Genomic DNA, 18,668 nt, shown 5'->3' on the forward strand with positions numbered 1-18,668 from the left:
ACCTCTGCCAGTGTTCTAAGTTTCTGAACCGAGAGATTCTGGAGTGGGATGGGAGCCCCCCTCGGCCAAGAGCAGTTCTCCATGCCCCTCCCTCTCATGTGCACATAGACACACAGAACATGTTGGGTGTGAATGCCTTTTCCACCTCCGTGCCATCAATACTCAATAGTTCTTCAGAACTTTAATGAAAACAGCATGTGAAAACAATTGGGGGGGGGGGGAAGGCTGTTGGCAAGATACAACTTTTTAAAAAGGTCTGCAGACATTCAGAATTACTTGGAAATGTACATTTCTCACCCTTGTTCCTTTCTGGCACTTGGAGATCTTATGCCACACATTGTAGGGACACACACACACGAGAGAGAGGTGAGCCGTTCCTCTACCTGAATGCCTGGCCCTTTGAGGTCCTCTGCTTCAGCCCTCGACCGGGGTCTGTGGCAGTTAGTGCTGCATGGACTACAAGGGCCAGCCCTCCCTCTCTCTCGGTAGCCAAGAAGGTTTCCAAGGGGTCCTCGCTTGGGACAAGTCCAAGGGGTGAACTACCCAGCCCAGTAGCACTGGTCATAATCCCAGCTTCCCTGGACTCAGGCAGGCAGTGTACTTTGGGGGGGGGGGGCGTGGAGTATGCCTGCAGCCTCCAAGCCTCCTTATTCCTTTCTAAAAACACTAAACAGCCTGAGGTAGCCCCTAGAACCCTGGAGGGCAGGATGTATCCTTAAGGGTTGTTAACGCGCCTGTTAATGGCTCTCCATACATGATTTTAAGGATGAATGGAATGTCAGCATTTCCATGCTGGACAGAGTAATGGGAACTGCAAGAGGACCAAATCACCTTCATAAATTCCCACCAAGAGAACCCAGTGAGGCTCCCAAGAAAGTTACTGACTGCTACATGCGAGACTGGTGCAAGCTACCCAGGGAAATCAAGGCATCGTCATGTTCCACCACTTGAAGGAGAAAGGCTGCCGACAGACGTTGGTGCCGCAGTGGATCTCGCCGTGCTTTTGGTGGTAGGCTTTGTAGTCGTCGATGAAGGTGCAGGACAAGCCCAGGGGCTCCAGCAGCCACCGGACTTCCTTTTCCAGGCAACACTGTCTGTTAACCATGGGCCCGAATGGCTTGGGGATGCCCAAGTGCCTCTCCAGAACGAGCATGTTCACCTGCAGGGAGGAGATGGGCCATGCCGGAGGGATGAGAGAGGCTCCAGGCCGTGGTGGATGCTCTGGCGGACTAGCCAGAGTTTTGACATGTAGAATGGATGGATAGTGAAGCCTCACCGGTTTAGGTAGTGGGTGGGGGTGGGTGGCGTGTCTACTCAGAGAAGTTCCAACCCATTTTGAAGTTGGGCCTTTTAGGGGAGGCCATTCAACTGCTGCCGTGATCACGGGCACCTCTGGCCTGCTCCACCCGCGAGGCTGCAGTGTCGGAGATGCCATTCCCCGCTTTCAGCCTCTAATAAGGTGGGGTGGGAACAGGAGGAGGAAGGCAGGTTTTGAATGGTTGGCAGAGACTGTAATTAGGAGGGAGATTCTAGTGCTTCGGGCATCCTGTGGTAAGACTGAGGGGGCCGGCAGGGTGTGTGAGAGAATGTTGACAACCTAGAGGCCAAAGGCGGAGTACAAGAAGTGGCAGTCGTGGGAACAGGCCCTGCTGGAAAGCACCTGTACGGGGACCAGGGTCGAGAGGTGTCTGCCTAGCATCCTTTGCTCTGTTCTCAAAGTCGGCATCCGAGAAAAGAAAGCGCCGGCAGAGTCTTACCATGTTGGGGAAGTACGCAGCAGCCTGGCCAGAAGGATCCTCGGGCGTAAACAGCTGGGGGAGGTCGATGATGTCTTCCTCGGTCAGCCCCAGCTCCTCCTTGAGGATGTCCCGGTTCCAGTCGATGCATTTCTGGAGAGGAGGGAAAGCAAATGCTGCTGTGGCCTCGGGCCAGTGCCAAGCGGTCCCTCCCCCAGCCATGTATCAAAGGAGAGGTGGAGAACAAGGGGGCAAGGGTCTGTGGCGGGAGAAAGGACCCTCTTCTATGGGGAGGGCATCTCAAGCGCTGCCCCCCTGCCAGGGCACCTCTACCCCCTCGGCCGTCCACATTCTCATTCTGCTGCTTGTGTAGACCCAGGACACCAGTGCTGCCCTTGGCCGTCCCTGGAAACCCCAAATGCCTGCCGGCACAGCTAATTGTGTGTGTGTGGGGGGGGTTACCTGGAAATACTCATTGCTGCTCTTCAAATCTCGGTCAGCCAGAATACTTTTTATTTTGACCTGACTGCAAGTATCCAGTTTCCCTGTAACGAGAGTGGCATTGCTGCTTGGTTAATCCTCATCTGAGATATAAAACCCCTTGAGGCCCGGCCAGTCCCCAAGTCAGGAGCCATCTTATGAACCTACCAGGCATTGCTCTCTGCTGAGTCTCCTCTTAGTCCCACAGCCAAGCGTCTTCCTTAGCTGTTCTACCAATGAGAAGCTGGAGACCAAACCCCAGATGTTCAGGATGGAAACTGCTGGATTTATGGTCAAATCCAGCTTCCATTTCCTCTGGGTATCTTCCTGGGGCAGGCCATAGATGCCATTCTCCACTTTTATCTGCCTGGCTGGGTCAGCCCTACCTGTGCTGTGGGGGACCCTGCAGGAGGTCTGTTTTAACCCCCCCGGGTCTCCCCACCAGGGCTCCCTCTAAGCTGTGGAGTCTTGTGAGCAAAAATTCTACTTTGTGGGCTACGGGCATTAAAGTTATGACCGAGCGATTTGGCTGCTGCATAAATCAGTTTGCTCTGGAGCCATCCTTCCTGAGCGAAGACAAAAATGTGTGAGCCGGAGGCTAAAAAACTGTGAGCTAGCTCACACTAACTCAGCTTAGAGGGAACACTGGACAAGCAAAAATTCTACTTTGTGAGCGACTGGCATTAAAGTTGTGAGCGAGCCATTTGGCTGCCGCATGAAATAGTTTGCTCTGGAGTCATCCCTTCCTGAGCTAAGACGAAAATGTATGAGCTGGAGGCTAAAAAACTGTGAGCTAGCTCACACTAACTCATCTTAGAGGCCAGTTTGGTGTAGTGGTTAAGTGCGCGGACTCTAATCTGGGAGAACCGGGTTTAATTCCCCACTCCTCCACATGCAGCTGCTGGTGTGACCTTGGGTCAGTTACAAGTTCTTTCAGAGCAGTTCTTGAGCGAGCTCTCTCAGCCCCACCTACCTCACAGGGTGTCTGTTGTGAGGAGGGGAAGGGAATGTAAACCGCTCTGAGACTCCTTTGGGTAGTGAAGGGTGGGGGGTATAAATCCAGTCTTCTTCTTATACTGTTTTTCCGGTTTTTCAGCTTAGTCAATTGAAGGTGGAGGATGTTCTGAATAATCATGGGCTACAGGAGGCCCCATAAACAGAAGCTGGCCCTTTTATCCTGCCCCTTCCCCAAGGAGTGCTGGGCATCGTGTGTGTGATTCTGCGCTCCTCAAAACAATCCTGTGGAGTAGACCAGGCCAAGAGGGTGTGTGCCTAGCCTATGGTCACCTTCAAGGCTGGGCTCTGGTCCTGTTCTGATGCTCAGTCTGTTACACCACAGTGTGTGTGTAGACGCCTGGTACTCTATCCTCACCTACACAGAGAGTGTAACGCCTGTTCACTCTTTCTGGTCCTCTTAGCAAACTTAGATCCTCTGCTATTTAGGAGATTCATCAGAAACAAAAGGCATTCTTGTAGGCTGCTCAAATGCTTGCCTTTTCCCCTGGTATGGGGTTATCCAGCACAATTGTGCCCACCTGCTTTCACATCTTCTACTCCTAAAGAAGACGGGGACGGCAAAGGATGAGATGGTTAGACAGTGTCATCGATGCAACGAACATGAAATTGAGCCAGCTTCAGAGGACGGCGGAAGACAGGAGGGCCTGGCGGGAGATGATCCATGGGGTCGCGAAGAGTCGGACTCGACTGTGCGACTGAACAACAACAACTCCTAAAAGTTCCCCCAATGCAGAGTTGTCAAGCTGTGCTTTTGGCTTACTTAGAGAGAACATGTACTATAAGGCCTGCTGATCAACATGCCACTGTGGCCAAGTTCTCTTCCCTTGATGGCCTGTAAGGTTTGGCATGAGCATGTTCTGGTGACGGTTCTTGCTTGCCCTAGAGACCAGATTATTCTGAGTCTGAGCTGAACGTGGCTTCTCTCTTTGTAGGCTTGGGATATTTTTCTAATGACTTTTGGTTCTGTCGAGCTAAGCACAGCTGGATGGCTGACAGTCCACTACGAATTCTAGGGAAGCAAGATCGTCCTTTCTGAAGGCTTCAGCCAGAAGAACCCCCTCACCTACCTTCAAACATGAGCGCGTCTCCGTAGCCCTCTTGCTCCTTCTGCTTCAGCAGTTTGTAGCAGGCGGTGGGACTGGCCAGGAGCAGGCGGAAACCCTGGAAGCCAAAGAGGGCAGGCGGTGAGTGGGGGGGGGGGAGAGAAGCAGGAAAGAGATAGGGCTGGACATAAGAACATAAGAGACGCCAATGTTGGATCAGGCCAAAGGCCCATCCAGTCCAACACTCTGTTTCCCACAGTGGCCAAAAATACCAGGGTCCATCAGGAGGTCCAGCAGTGGGGCCAGGAGGACACTAGAAGCCCCTCCCTCTGTTGCCCCCCCAAGCACCAAAAATACAGAGCATCCCTTGCCCCAGCCTGAGAGTTCCTATCTATACCTTGAGGCTAATAGCCACCGATGGACCTCTGCTCCAGATGCTTATCTAATTCCCCCTTGAAGCTGTCCATGCTTGTAGCCACCACCACCTCCTGTGGCAGTGAATTCCATGTGTGACGGGTACTGTACCACCGTCGTTATGTAAATTGTTTTTAGCAACCATGTGTGTATTTTATGCTGATATTTATGTTGTTGTTCAGTTACCGCTGTTTTATGTAAGCCACCCTGAGCCTGCCTTGGCGGGGAGGGCGGGATAAAAATCAAATGAATAAATAAACGAAGCATTAACACAGAGGAGAATCCATTGGAGCGCACCTCCCCACCCCACCTTAAAGCCTTTTCTTAATGGAACATAGGTCAGTTCTAACCGATGTATGAAACATCGGGGGAAGGCCTCGGCCTCTGTGCCCTGATGATGGGCCTCGACTGGTTGGCTGCTCTGTGGGACAGGATGCTGGACTAGACGGACCCTCGCCGGTCTGACCCAGCAGGGCTCTTCTGTTCCGTTTTCCAAGCCTAATTCTGGATCCAGCAGAGTTTTCACCACATGAATCTGCTTGACACGGACTTAGACCCTGAGTCAATCAGTGTCTCACCGCTGTCTACTCAGACTGGCAGTGGCTCTCCGGGTCCCAGACAGCGGTCTTCCTTATCACCTCGTACCCGGTCCTTTCTTCCAGAGATGCCAGGGATTGGAGGTGGGGCCTCCTGCGTGCCAAGCAGGTGCCCCTACCTACGAGACGCAGCCCGTCCTTCGCCGTGCCCCCCTCAGTGAGCCCATGAGCGGCAAAGGAGAGTCAAGGTTCTGTCTCCAGGCATTTGCATGCCTAATCGATTGCCTGCCTAGCTTGTCTGTCAGGTTTCCCTGCCCTGGAGTTAAGGCAGGAATCAAGGGAAGGATGACAGTTGCAGAGAGAGGAGATGCAATCAGTCGTTTCAGTCGGACAGGAGAGAAGGCTTCATAAGTGCAAATAAGCATAGTTGGGTAACAGCAAAAGCAGGACATTGTTCACGTGAAAGAGAACGCTGGGCCCCCGTGTGCCCTCGGATCCCTTGCACCTCCAAGTCGCAGGAGTGAGATAAACGGATCACGTCCCTCCACAAAGAGGTGCAGACATCTGTACAACCCACAGTCATGACTCAGACTGAAGAATCTTGGGACAAAGAGCACTGAGTGCTGTCTGCTCATCTTGATTCTAGGTACATCATGTGTTTGAAATCTTTATTTCATTTATGTCAGTTACAGGCTGCTTTTCTTGGAGAAACTGGAGTTGGATTACAGAGTATAGGAATAAGCACAGGCAAACAGCCGTGACCTCCAATAAACAAGGCCGTTGGAGTGGGATTCCAGAACTGGGAAGCACTGCTACCAACAAGTTGTCTGAGGTGTAACATCCCATAGTGCAGAAAGCGAGTTACAAAGGTAGAAGACTATGCAGGTAAAGGAAGGTGTTGCATGCAACACACACTGCGAGATTCTGCAATCCTTTTACCTTATTAAAAAAAAACAGCCTCCTGCCCTGTCCCAGCATGGTTCAAATCCCTGTATAAAAATGCCTCCTGGATATGTCTGTTTTGCACATTCTGCAGAACGGGGTGGGGGTGGGGCGCTCCCTGACCCCCTTAGTCAGGCCGTTCCACACGGAAGGGGCCCCAAGATAGAATGCACATGAGTTGGGCAGGTGCTGTTCGTATCCACCAGTTTCATTTTAGACACCAGATGCAGTTTTTTAGCTCTTGGGCCTGGGGTCTATACGTGCAGTGCCTGCCAAAAACCTCAAAGAGGGCATGAATAAGGTTTTCAGGTGCGGGGGGTGGGGCTTCAGTGTCCTTGCTACTCTCGCAACCCCACCCCACCCCCAATCAGAAAGCTTTATATAAAAATGGGGAAATAGAACATTACAAAAACAAGCCAGTTTGGTGTAGTGGTTAGGTGCGCGGACTCTAATCTGGGAGAACCGGGTTTGATTCCCCACTCCTCCACTTGCACCTGGCTGGATGTTGGGTATTTGCATGTTGAAAACACTCAATGTGTGTGTGTATGGGGTTAAATGTCTGTTTTGTTGTTACAGGAAGTCACCTGCCTTTGTGTTAGCCAATGTTAGCTTAAGTCTGTTAGCCTGCGAAAAGCATCCCTGTTCTGAGAGTTTGATTGGAAGCAAAGTGTTAGTGTCTTTGCATTTTATGGCCTCTCTTCCCCTCTTTGTTTGTCTTGAAGAAGGAGCATGCTACAGAGGCCATTACAGTTCTTCTAGTCTAGTGAGAGGATGTAGCTTATATAGCTGTTGTTGTTTTCTCCCAAGTTACCCTTCCCTATGGTAGAATTGTAGTAAACTTTTATATTTTAAACACACATGGACTCTGGGTCTGATTATTGAACTCTGGCATTGCTAAGCTGTTTTTTTTAACTCTGCTGAATTTCATAAAATACTCCAACACTGGATGACCTTGGGCAACCCACAGTTCTGGCACAGCTTGTTCCTGAAAGAGCAGTTCCTGTCAGAGCTCTCTCAGCCCCACCCACCTCACAGGGTGTCTGTTGTGGGGAGGGGAAGGGAAAGGAGCTTGTCAGCCGCTCTGAGACTCCTTTGGGGGTAGTGAAGGGCCATGGGGGTATACATCCAATCTCTTCGTCTTCTTCTTCTTCTTTATGTGAGCCTCCCTGAGCCACCCTTGGCTGGGAGGGCGGGGTAGAAATTTTAAGAAAAGGAATAAATAAATAAAGCTGCACCATTAGCATATTTTATGCAGGGCAGAGGTCAGGGGATATTTTCATACCTACCTTTCGATCAGGAGCCGGGACAAAAGTCAGGAACTCGTCCACGTGCCCCACAACCAGCCAATCCGAATCCAGCTCCACAGGAGACTGCACCTGCTGGGCAAAGAGGAAGTCCCGGACGACCTTAAACATCTCTCGGTTTTCTGCCCTGTTAAGCAAAGACAAGCAGTGGTCGTTTAAGGGCTGCATCCAGCCCAGTGCTGGCACCAGCTACCTCTTCCCATTTCCAGGGTGGTCTGCATTTCCCTGGAGAAATCCGTGGACGGCCTCTTCACCGCCGTGGTGTCTTTCCTTGCTCCTGCTTCACACACATTTTCCAGTCATGCACAATGACTGAAGGGGCCTCTGCTTCATGGCAGAGTGGCAGACGAGAGAGAGAGAGAGAGAGGAACAGATTTAAAAGCAAGGGGAGAGCCCTGCTGGTCAGACTGGTGGCCCGTCTGGTCCAGCATCATCCCGTTTTCCACAGTGACCCACTGGGTAGCCCCGGGAGGCCTGCAAACAGCATGGAGACCAAAACCACCTCTTCTTGTGTTTCCCCCGCCCCACCCAGGTATTCAGAGGCTGGCAGTTCCGTTTAGCCCTCATGGCAAGTAGGCTGTGCCGGAGGCCTCTCCTCCATTCCATTCGTCTGCCTGATCCCCTTTTCCAGCTGTCTAAGCCCTGGGGCATCCACCCCATCCTGTGGCACCGAGTTCCACAAGTTGATGATGCATCATGGAAGGAAGCGTTTTCCCATGCGAGCCCTGACTCAGCCACACCCACACGGCCAGGGTGATGAGCGGGCCAGCTGTCTGCTAAACCCGCTCAAGTGACTCCTGTCCCCCAACAGAAGCCCAGGCTAGCCCAATTGCGGAAGCTAAGCAGGGTTGGCCCTGGTTATTACTTGGATGGGAGACCAAGGAAGTCCAGGGTTGCTATGCAGAGGCAGGCAAGGGCAAACCACCTCCGTTTGTCTCTGCCTTGGCCTCTATGGCCCATGCTAGCCTGATCTCCTCATATGTTGGAAGCTAAGCAGGGTCAGGCTTGGTTAGTTCTTGGGTGGGAGACCTCCCCCCCCCCCCAAGGCAATGCTCCCTCTAAGCTGTAGAGTCTTGTGAGCAAAAATTCTACTCTGTGAGGTGCTGGCATTAAAGTTATGAGCAAGTGATTTGGCTCCTGCATCAATTAGTTCGCTGTGAGCCTGAGGCTAAAAAACTATGCCGAAGAATAGATTCTTTTGAACTAGGGTACTGGAGAAGACTCTTGAGAGTCCCCTGGACTGCAAGGAGATCAAATCAGTCAATCCTAAAGGAAATCAACCCTGACTGTTCCCTGGAAGGCCAGATAATGAAACTGAAGCTCCAAGACTTTGGCCACCCAATGAGAAGGGAGCCCTCACTGGAGAAGAAGACCCTGACGCTGGGAAAGATTGAAGGTCAAAGAAGATAGGGACGGCAAAGGATGAGATGGTTAGACAGTGTCATAGATGCAATGAACATGAAGTTGCGCCAACTTCAGAGGACGGCGGAAGATAGGAAGGCCTGGCGGGATCTGGTCCATGGGGTCGCGAAGAGTCAGACTCGACTGTGCGACTGAACAACAACAACAAGCTCACAACTAGCTCAGCTTAGAGGGAACACTGCTCCAAGGAAGTCCAGGGGTTCTACACAGAGGCAGGCCATGGCAACCCACCTCTAAACATCTCTTGCCTTGAAAACCCTGCGGGGTTTCCACAAGTCAGTGGTGCTTCAACAGCACTTCCTATCAACAGAGCCCAACGCTCACTCACCTGGAGATGTAGCTGCCGATGAGGATTCTCCCCAGGGGGTACTGCTTGCCCTTGACGGTCACCGGGGGGCTGACTTCCAGGTTTCCAAAGGAGTCCAGTTGTGAGGCAACTTGATCAGTAGCCGGCTCTCGTTTCACATAACCAAAATCCGGGCCCTTTCATGGGTGCAAATGAGAGCAGAGTTAGATCATTCTCATCTCCACGGGTATAGCAAATAGCGGCGTGAAAGGAAAGTGCTGCAACGGCCACAGTGGCTACAGCCGGTCTTTGCAGGGCAAATTCATGGCCGTCGGCAGCTGTTAGTGAAGAGAGCTAAAGTGGAACCAGAATGGAGTTTGGTGGCATTCTACCAGTTTAAACAGCTGACATTAGTAATCAATTTCAGGCCTTGCCTCTGAGCATCAAAGGAGCATCCATGGACACACCTCAGTGTGATTCAGCAGACCAATGGCAAAAGGAGTGGCATTGCAAATTATTCACCAGCCAGCTGTGCAGAGGGATGCCTCTGACTTGCACCCAAGGGCCCATTCTGCATCTAGCATTTGCTCCGCTGTTTTACCAAACCTATGGTTGAAGAGGAAATTCCCCTCTACGGTTGCACGCCCCTTTCACTGCGATTGTTGGATTTGATGGCAGTGTCCAGTCTGCATGCTGGTTTCACTTCCTTTGATCTCTCAGTTTTATAGAAGCCGTCTGGATAGATTTATGGCCATTTTGTGGCCGTTCAGGGGTGACTCTGCAGTCAGTATGGCGTTGGCCGGGGGTACCTGAATGTGGTTTTGAGCTGCATCTTTTCCTGTTCCAGTGTGGGTTTGGTAAAACAATGGAGAGAGTGCTAGATGCAGAATGGGCCAAGAAGGGGAACGGGAGGCAAAACTGCCCTGGAACAAGGCCCCCGATGGAGGGAGGGGAGAAGAAGAGAGAAGAGGTTGGATTTATCCCCCGTCCTTCACTCCCCGGAGGAGTCTCAGAGCGGCTTACAAACTCCTTTCCCTCCCCCCCCCCCCACAACAGACAGACACCCTGTGAGGCAGGCGGGGCTGAGAGAGCTCTGACAGAAACTGCTCTTTTTTCAAGAACAGCTGTGCCAGAATTATGGCTTGCGCAAGGTCATCCAGCAGGTGCAAGTGGAGGCGTGGGGAATCAAACCCAGTTCTCCCAGATTAGAGTCCGCCTGCACTTAGCCACTCCACCAAAGGCCTGCACTCGCAGCAGAGGAAAGAGCGAAGGAGCAGGCTTGCAGCAGCGTCTTGCACTTTTCGGTGGCCACGCAAGATCCAACTCATCTCATACCGGCCGGCTGCCATTGTCCCCACCTCAGAGTCAGTGTGGTCCCACCGGCAGGGGCTCTAATGTCCAGTCTGCCCTTGCTGCCCAGCCGCCTCTGCCAGCAAAGGGCTCCAGCAGCATCCCAAGAATATCCCAGCTTTCGAATGACAAAAGCCCAAGTTGGATGTCCTCAAGACGGGAGAACTTCTCTTTGACCATTTCTCATTCTCAGGCCCTTACATGCAAATGTCACCGTTTCTCTAGCCAGGAGGCCCCAGGCACGAAGGGTCAGGGAGCTCAACCACATACCAAGAGGTCTTTAAAGGGGAAATCCTTCAGCTCTCTGTTTCTAGGGGAGTCGAAGACTACCGGAAACCCTTTGTGGGGAGCCTGCACGTAGCCGATCTCCATCTCGTCCTGTTCCGGCAGATGAAACGAGAGAGAGAGAGAGAGACGCTCCTTAATTCCTCATGCCGAGCGGTGAGCACAGCAGCAACAGTCTCCGGTACCCACACCCTTAAAACCACTGGGGCAAGTCTGTCCCGAAACGCCCCGAATCTCAGCTCCATCTCAGAGCCTCACGACACCCGTTTTCTCTACTGATGACTCCCCAGGGCACTTCAATGCCTTTGTTACAAGGCAATAATTGGCACATAGGAAAGCATGCTAATTTCTTGTATCCTTGTAAAGTGTATTATATGTGCACACAAAACGCAGGAAAGCTGATACACTTGGAAAACCGGCTCCCGTCTGCACTCGGCACTGCAAGGAATGCTTTCCTATCCACAAACTGTGATTGCTGGGGGGGGGGGACACCCAGGAGCTGCCCCCAGTCCCTGGGGCTGCACCTTATCCAACATGATCTGCCGGCCCGTCAGCCTAGCTGCAGCTCTGCCTCCATTCCCGCAGTCACCTGGATCCAGCGATCTCCGTGGTTCTTCTCTCCTTCGCAGACCGTCAGAGCACAGCCAGCTTTCCACGTCAGCTCTTTCACAGCACCCACAAAGTCTGTGTTCTTGCTCTCCCTGGCCAGCTTGCTCACAGCCACCACGAAGTCCCTGTCGTTGGTCTTCCTGACCAGCCTGCACACGTCGGTCACCACGCCGGGGTTCTCGCTCTCTCTGTGCAACTCTTCCACTGCTTCCACCAAGCAGCTGTAGCCTCTGCTTTCGGCAAGCTCCAGCACCTCGTCCACAAATTCATCACTGTCGCTAATGCTGGGTATCAGAATGAGAAGGTGAGGAAACTGAAAGCAAGCCACACGCAAAGAAGAAGAAGAGGAGAAGAGATTGGATTTATACCCTGCCCTTCAGAGCAGCTGACAAACTCCTTTCCCTTCCCCTCCCCACAACAGACACCCTGTGAGGTAGGTGGGGCTGAGAGAGCTCTTGAGAGAACTGCCCTTGAGAGAACAGCTGTGAAAAAAGAGAAGAGGAGATTGGATTTATACCCCGCCCTTCACTCGGGGCCTCAGAGTGGCTTCCAATCAACTTTCCCTTCCCCTCCCCACAACAGACACCCTGTGAGGTAGGCAGGGCTGAGAGAGCTGTGACAGAAACTGCTCTTTCAAGAACAGCTCTTATCAGAGCTATGGCTTGCCCAAGGTCATCCAGCAGGTGCAAGTGGAGGAGTGGGGAATCAAACCCGGTTCCCCCAGATTAAGCACTACACCAAACTGGCTCAGTTTCTGAGAGAGGGAAGGGTTTGCAGTTTCGATTAACCAAATGAACGAAAAATGCTGGGCCCAGAATTTGGGCCTGGTGCAAAAAAATGCCAGCACACCAACCGAAACTTGTTTGTAGAAAATCTCTTACCTGCAGACGTACACTGTTCTCGGTGGCAAGGTATTGGGGGTCATTATCCACGGAGCAACACGGAAAACCACCGAGTCGCTGAAAATGGGAGTCGCAGGAAATTTCTGTCACGGGGAGGGGAATGCAGGGGGAGGAGGGAAAAAAGTGTTGGCAAGCATGGCTCCCTTGATCCACAAAGGACTGTGTTAGAAGCCAGGAATGAAGATTCAAGGCCTCTGCACAGAACCAAGAGGCAAGGATGCCCTGAATTATCCCATTTCAGGCTGCGGGTGCTGCTGAGGTGGGCAGGGACATGTATGAACTCTTTGCCTGGAGAAAAACAGCACATCAGAGGCTTTTCGATGCAAGAGATTTTTAGCCGGGTTTTTTTCCCAACTTGCAGTGCCCACTCTCCCGCCCTCCCTCTCTCCCTTTCTCTCTGCCCAGTAACTGCTTGACCACTTGATTCGGCCAGTGATATAAATCCTTCCGCAAAAGAGCACGTGTAGCAGCCCCTTTCCTCCCACAGGTATTCCAGGGCACAGTGAGTCTCCCCCAGTGCTTGGGCAGAATGCCCCAAACCCTAAACTATCGACGGCTTTGTTGTGTCACCACCCCATAAGAAAAAGGGTCTGAGTCCGACTTGCTCTGGTCCTCCTCTACCCACAGACAGGGCTCTTAGCTACCAACGCTGGCTTGGTTTCTCCTGGTTTTGCAGCCAACTTGCACTAGAGTCAGTGCCCCGTTTCTTCTGAGCCCACACCGTCATCCTGCCCTGGCTCTGTATTATTCTGTCTCCATCCTTCTTCTCCGTCAGAGTTAGCACTGAGGAGCCCATGCACGGCCCTGCCAGAATTCTCCCTCCTGCGCCCCTTCTCAAAGCGGGCACCACAAGGCTCCTTGGCGTATGCCTCCATACCTTCGACGGGTTCTCTAGCAGCGTGACGTGGAAGGAGACCAGTCCTGAGAAGTCGACATCGGGGAAGGCCAGCCCTTCCACGTAGAAAACAGCCTCTTGGTCTCTGCTGCCCTTCACCTCGCAGGAGGCGTTCCTCGGCCCCAGCACGGCCTTGTACTGGCTCACCTCCCTCCCCTCTGCAAAGCAAACACAGGGATTCCCCCACAAAATAACCTCTCCCACCTGGTCGGAACTGGGGGAAGGATCCCTTTTTGCAAACACGGGCAACCTTTGTTCTCATACGTACACCTAAGGAATTCAGTGCCAGAAGACGAAGCCACTAATCTAGGTGGCATTAAAAAACCCAGAGGACTTAAAAGTCTATTGAGGAAAGGTTTGTCAACAAGCAGTAGCTACCAAGGCTACATGGAGTTTCCATGTTTGGGAGCAGTATACCTCTGAATGCCGGACACTGGGGAGAGAGGAAGTGGAAGACCCCTGCCCTCGTGCCCCGTGGTGATGGAAACTGCCCTGAAGTCACAGCTGACTTGTGGCGACCCCGTGCGGTTTCCAAGGCAAGAGACGTTGAGAGGTGGTATGCCAAGGCCCTGCTATTCCATGGAGGTCCCCCATCCCAAATACTGCCCACCCTGTTTAGCTTCCACGATCTAGCAAGATCAGGCTACCCACATCAGGGCATTTGGCTCCTACTGGAAATTTAATAAAATAATATGGCGGACTAGGTGGACCTGATCCATCATCACTAGGTTGGCCTGATCCCGCAAGGCAGCAGCTATGTGGGGGAATGTGGGATGCTAGAAGAAGAAGAGGAGATCAGATTAATGCTCCACCCTTCACTAGAGAGCCAGTTTGGTGTGGTAGTTAAGTGCGCGGACACTAATCTGGAAGAACCAGGTTTGATCCCCCACTCCTCCACTTGCAGCTGCTGGATGACCTTGGGCCAGCCATAGTTCTGTCAGAGGTGTTCTCTCAAGGACAGTTCTGGAAAGAGTTCTCTGTCAGCCCCACCTGCCTCACAGGGTGTCTGTTGTGGGGAGGGGAAGGGAAAGGAGTTTGTAAGCCACTCAGATTCCGAGTGAAGGGCGGGGGATAAATCCAATCTCCTCCACTACCCAAAGGAGTCTCAGAATGGCTCAAAACAGCTGTGAAAGAAGAGAAGAGGAGATTGGATTTATACCCCGCCCTTCACTCGGGGCCTCAGAGCGGCTTCCAATCAACTTTCCCTTCCCCTCCCCACAACAGACACCCTGTGAGGTAGGTGAGGCTGAGAGAGCTCTCTCTCTAGGACTGCCCTTGAAAGAACAGCTCTGAAGGAACTTGTGACTGACCCAAGGTCACACCAGCAGCTGCATCTGGAGGAGTGGGGAATCAAACCCGGTTCTCCCAGATTAGAGTCCGCGCACTTAACCACCACACCAAACTGGCTCTCCCGGATGCCAGCCAGGTGGACTGAGGAGAAACTTCTGTTTGTAGAAGAAAACTTCAGTGCCAAGGTCACATCCCCTTGGAGAAACAGGCCACGCCACGCCCTCTCCTTATGCAGGACTCGGCCATTTTTGTGAAGAGCAAAGACGCCGGGCGACCATGAGGCCAGAGAGCTCGGCAGACACTCACCCTGCGCCTGGAAGACCCTCACTTTGTCCTTCTCAGAGACTGAGACGTGGAGAACCAGCTGGTACTTCTTGAAAATGTCAACAGGTCCTCGTGTTGTCAGAATCATAACTGACATGTCCTTGAGGTCTGGAGAGGAAATCAGACATCAGCTGCAGCAGGAGGCAACAGGGAAACGTCTCCCTTGCAGGGCTGCGGGCGTCTTAGGACTGGCCGTGGTCGGGTTTAATAGCCCCCCCGGGTGCGGAACCCGGTCCTCCCCATCCCTTTCTGGGAAAGGCTTTGGAGAATCAGGAAGACTCTGCTGACCAGTCCTGCCCCCCCCCCCCACAGGATTACAGTGAGCCTGACAAACGTGTGTCCACCACCTCTCCAGGTGCCCGCCACCTCAACCAGCTCACAAAGTAGAAACACTACAGTGAAGTCATAAAAACGACAGCAGACAAACGATTGACGATAAGCCATACAAATGGGCCACTTTTCCTGCCAGCAGTCCTCGAGGGTCATTACAAGCCCACGCTTTGTGTCATTTTGCAGAATGTGGCAAAACCATAATGTTCCAGTGGCCGTTTTTTAAAAGGAGGTTAGAACTGTAGCAGAAGGGGCCGGTTCAGCTGGGCACATTTATAATGGAACTGGATTGTAGTCCCCTGCAATGATTATTCTAGGTAATATCTGGCTTTTCCTGCATGATCTTTACCTTGTAATGCACTTTCTACTTTACCTTAGAGAGTTTGCTGTTTGCATTGTTTTCTAATCCTGTAATCCTAGTCCTCTCGCATTGTTCATTAGTTGTTTTACAGCTAGATTCGAATCCAATCTCACTTCAGGGACCAACAAAATCTTCAGGATATAAGCTTTCCAAAGTCAAAGTTCTTCCCCCAAGAATTTTGCTGGTCTGTACAGTGCTACTGGACTCGAATCCAGCTCTTCTACCGCAGGCCAACACGGCTACCCTCTGGAACTATCCGCATGGTTGTTTTATACTGTCGGACCGCACAGTTTGTATCCTGTAATCTGCCTTGAGTCTCAGCAAGACAGGTGGATGATGAATGACATAAACAAATCCATAACTAAATCCCTTCAAATGGTTGCCTGTGTCCTTATGCTGCTGGGGTGATCGACACTATCCTGTGTGGTGGTGGTCTATAATTATCATGAAGGAGTGAGAGATGACGTGACTGCTCCACTCCTGGCTGTGGTACCAACTGAATAGCCCGTGGCCCTTCTTCTTGCTGGGGAGAGTGTGCACATCCCTGGAAACTAGCTCTCACTTTGAATGTAGCCACTGAAACGAGATCCTGGGTATGGAAAGAACCCTGTTAATCATACACATATACTGTGTTTTATTTTAATGAATGTGTTACTGAATGGTCTGCTGACCATACAATAATAAAGCAGTCTGTCTAAGAAGCCATAAAACAGGCTATAGGAACAGCAGAAAGCAACATTTAGCAGCCCGAAGTGATGTTCGCGAGACACTCCTGTGGTTAAAACGGCTAAAACAGAAGGAGCCCCTCGGTTAGAAGTCTTGAGTAAAAAGAAGCGTCTTGGCCCGGCGCCTAAAAGAGAGTTTGGCGCATGCCAGGTGAGCCTCAGTGGAGAGGATATCCCAAAGGTGAGAGGCCGCCACAGAAGAAGCCCTGACTCTGGTCCCCAGCAGCCTCACTCCAGCAGGCAAAGAGGGCAGGAGGTGTGAGGAGGAAGGCCTTCTCTGGCAGGCTGGACAGTGCAGGAGGAGGCGGCCCTTCAGGGACCCCCGCCTCAAGCCCTTTCTGGCTTTAAAGATAAGAACCAGCCCTTGAACGGTACCTGGGGAAAACGGGCAGGTAGTGTAGGTCTTTCACGAGCGATGTGTGACCTCATGCCCAGCCTGGCTGCCTCATAGAGAGAGTGTTACAATCATCTAAACTGGATGTGCTCAGAGTATGGATCACCATGGCTTTTTTAGGAATGGCCGTGACTGATCTATACACCAAGGAATGCCACGGAGGAGACCTGATCCAGGATCAGCAACGTCCCTGAGCTATGAACCTGCCCCGGGGGCGGGGGGGGGGGCAAACAAAAAGCACACAAGGTTTCATGGCCTCAGGTGGTCACTGACCTTCTTCCGATTCCACCTTTTCATCTTGACAGTCCAGCCCCTGTGTCCGGGGCCTGTCTCTGTCGCAGTTCACCAAGAGGATGGCTCCTTTGCCTTCCGGGCCCCACGTCCACGTCCTCTGCAGAGGCAAAGATCAGTGGCAGGCAGGCCTGGCCGGCACAAAGACGTCGCGGCACCCCCCGCCTGCCACCAGGGCTTCCACGCAGCCTCCGCCTGTCACTTTTGGAGGGGGGGGTCACGAAAAACAGTGCCCCTCTCACAGTGGCTAATGGTCAAGCTGGTCTTTGCTGCTGGGAAGAATTATGCAGAGTTTGAACAAATCTGCATGAATCAACCGAGCTGAGCTTGCATGAGCCTGTTTACAGGGAAGCGACACCACAAGGTGACGTTTCCCTGTTAATCGCCCGTCCTTGTAAATATGCTCAAATTCACACAGTGAAATTGAGCAAAAGCCCCAAGGAATCCCACCACTGAAAATGGACATTGTTGTTCCTGTGGTCACAAAGGAAACACATAAGGGCTCCTCTGAGGCCCTCAAGCGCTCCGGCCTGCCTTGCCCGGCCGCTTTTACCTGGGTCCGCGCGCCCCCTGCTGCCCTTCCTGCCTTGCCTGGGGGGCTTATACCAAGGACTCGACTCCAGCCTTGACATGGTGCTGAACAAGATCGACAGACACCCCCCTCAGACTGACCCCTCCGATTCTACTTGCCCGGGGGTCCCAGGAAAGACTGGATTCAGGAGCCGCCTGCACAGGGGTCACCCTCGCACGTCAGCTGGATGTGGGGCTGGTGGCAAAGGGAATCCACAGAGCCGTGTGCCCTGGGACCAGTGAGCGAGCTCTGGCTAAAGCACTCCAAGACTCGGTCTTCTCTACCTTATCGGCAACTCTCTTTGTCACGGTTCCGGAGCGGCTTGAATCTGTATCCAGGGAGACCTCTGCAGAATGGTGAGAGGGAGAGAGAGAAACGTCTGTGGGCCCAAGGAACACGTTGGACAGGTGGGCAACATGTGTCTGTCACTCACATGTTAGTGTTAGCAAGGGGGGAATGAATCCCACCCTTGGTGGACCACCCACTCAGCAGTCGGCCCACCCACCAGCCTACCCCCGCACAACGGCTGCCTGGTGAATGCAGCAGGGAGGGGGCCGTGGGGCAGCTCCAGGTCCCCTCCTCACCCACCTGACTCTAGACCTCCCCTCCTCATTCCCCACCACCACCACCTAAATCCTTGACACCTGCAGAGGCACCTCCTGCCCCACCACCCACCCCACAACACTCCATTCCCTTGTCTGATGAGTGCAGGCAGCCTTCCTGTCTTGAGGGGGGGGGTTTAAACCCCCTATCCTCCATTTTGGGGGGTTCACATCTTTCTGCAGACCTGGTGGGGTTCCGCTTTTTTCTGAACCTGGCCTCATTCTCTGGGTCTATCGATCCGCATGGGGCTGAGCATTACATCAAGGATCCCAGTACTGTGAATCCCCCGCTGCCCTGAAGCAAGGGAGGCCCTTGGCCCCCTCTGTATGGGTGGGATAATGCGTAGTGCTGTCCCGCTTCCCCCCCCCCAACCATCTCCAGTGCCTGGCTTGGGAGCCACAGCCACAACTTGTGGCATGACAATGCTGCAGGCACACCCTTGCACAGAAGACCAAACTGGACAGTTTACTGAGTAGTTTTTCATCGTGCCCTTCCTTGAAGCAGCTCCATTGTGGGTGCCCCCCCCCCCCCGGCCGACTAAACCCTCGAAAAAACAAA

The 18,668-nt window shown here is 52.7% G+C and overlaps 1 protein-coding gene across 1 annotated transcript in view; it reads right to left on the reverse strand.

Moving 5' to 3' along the window:
* Positions 1-922: 922 nt before the first annotated feature.
* Positions 923-18,668, reverse strand: part of LOC107111585 (protein-arginine deiminase type-3-like) — a 26,070-nt gene continuing 8,324 nt past the window's right edge. Inside the window, exons 4-16 of the mRNA XM_015412566.1 lie at positions 17,792-17,853; positions 16,919-17,036; positions 14,818-14,943; positions 13,204-13,379; positions 12,306-12,409; positions 11,405-11,708; positions 10,801-10,908; positions 9,223-9,377; positions 7,455-7,599; positions 4,301-4,394; positions 2,199-2,281; positions 1,758-1,889; positions 923-1,159 (exon numbers count right to left, since the gene is read on the reverse strand). Coding sequence (XP_015268052.1) covers positions 923-1,159; positions 1,758-1,889; positions 2,199-2,281; positions 4,301-4,394; positions 7,455-7,599; positions 9,223-9,377; positions 10,801-10,908; positions 11,405-11,708; positions 12,306-12,409; positions 13,204-13,379; positions 14,818-14,943; positions 16,919-17,036; positions 17,792-17,853 — 1,844 coding nt within the window. The remainder of the gene's footprint in view (positions 1,160-1,757; positions 1,890-2,198; positions 2,282-4,300; positions 4,395-7,454; positions 7,600-9,222; positions 9,378-10,800; positions 10,909-11,404; positions 11,709-12,305; positions 12,410-13,203; positions 13,380-14,817; positions 14,944-16,918; positions 17,037-17,791; positions 17,854-18,668) is intronic.

Source organism: Gekko japonicus, unplaced genomic scaffold, assembly GCF_001447785.1.
Source record: "Gekko japonicus isolate JY-2015 unplaced genomic scaffold, Gekko_japonicus_V1.1 scaffold131, whole genome shotgun sequence".
Classification (NCBI taxonomy): Eukaryota; Metazoa; Chordata; class Lepidosauria; order Squamata; family Gekkonidae; genus Gekko; species Gekko japonicus.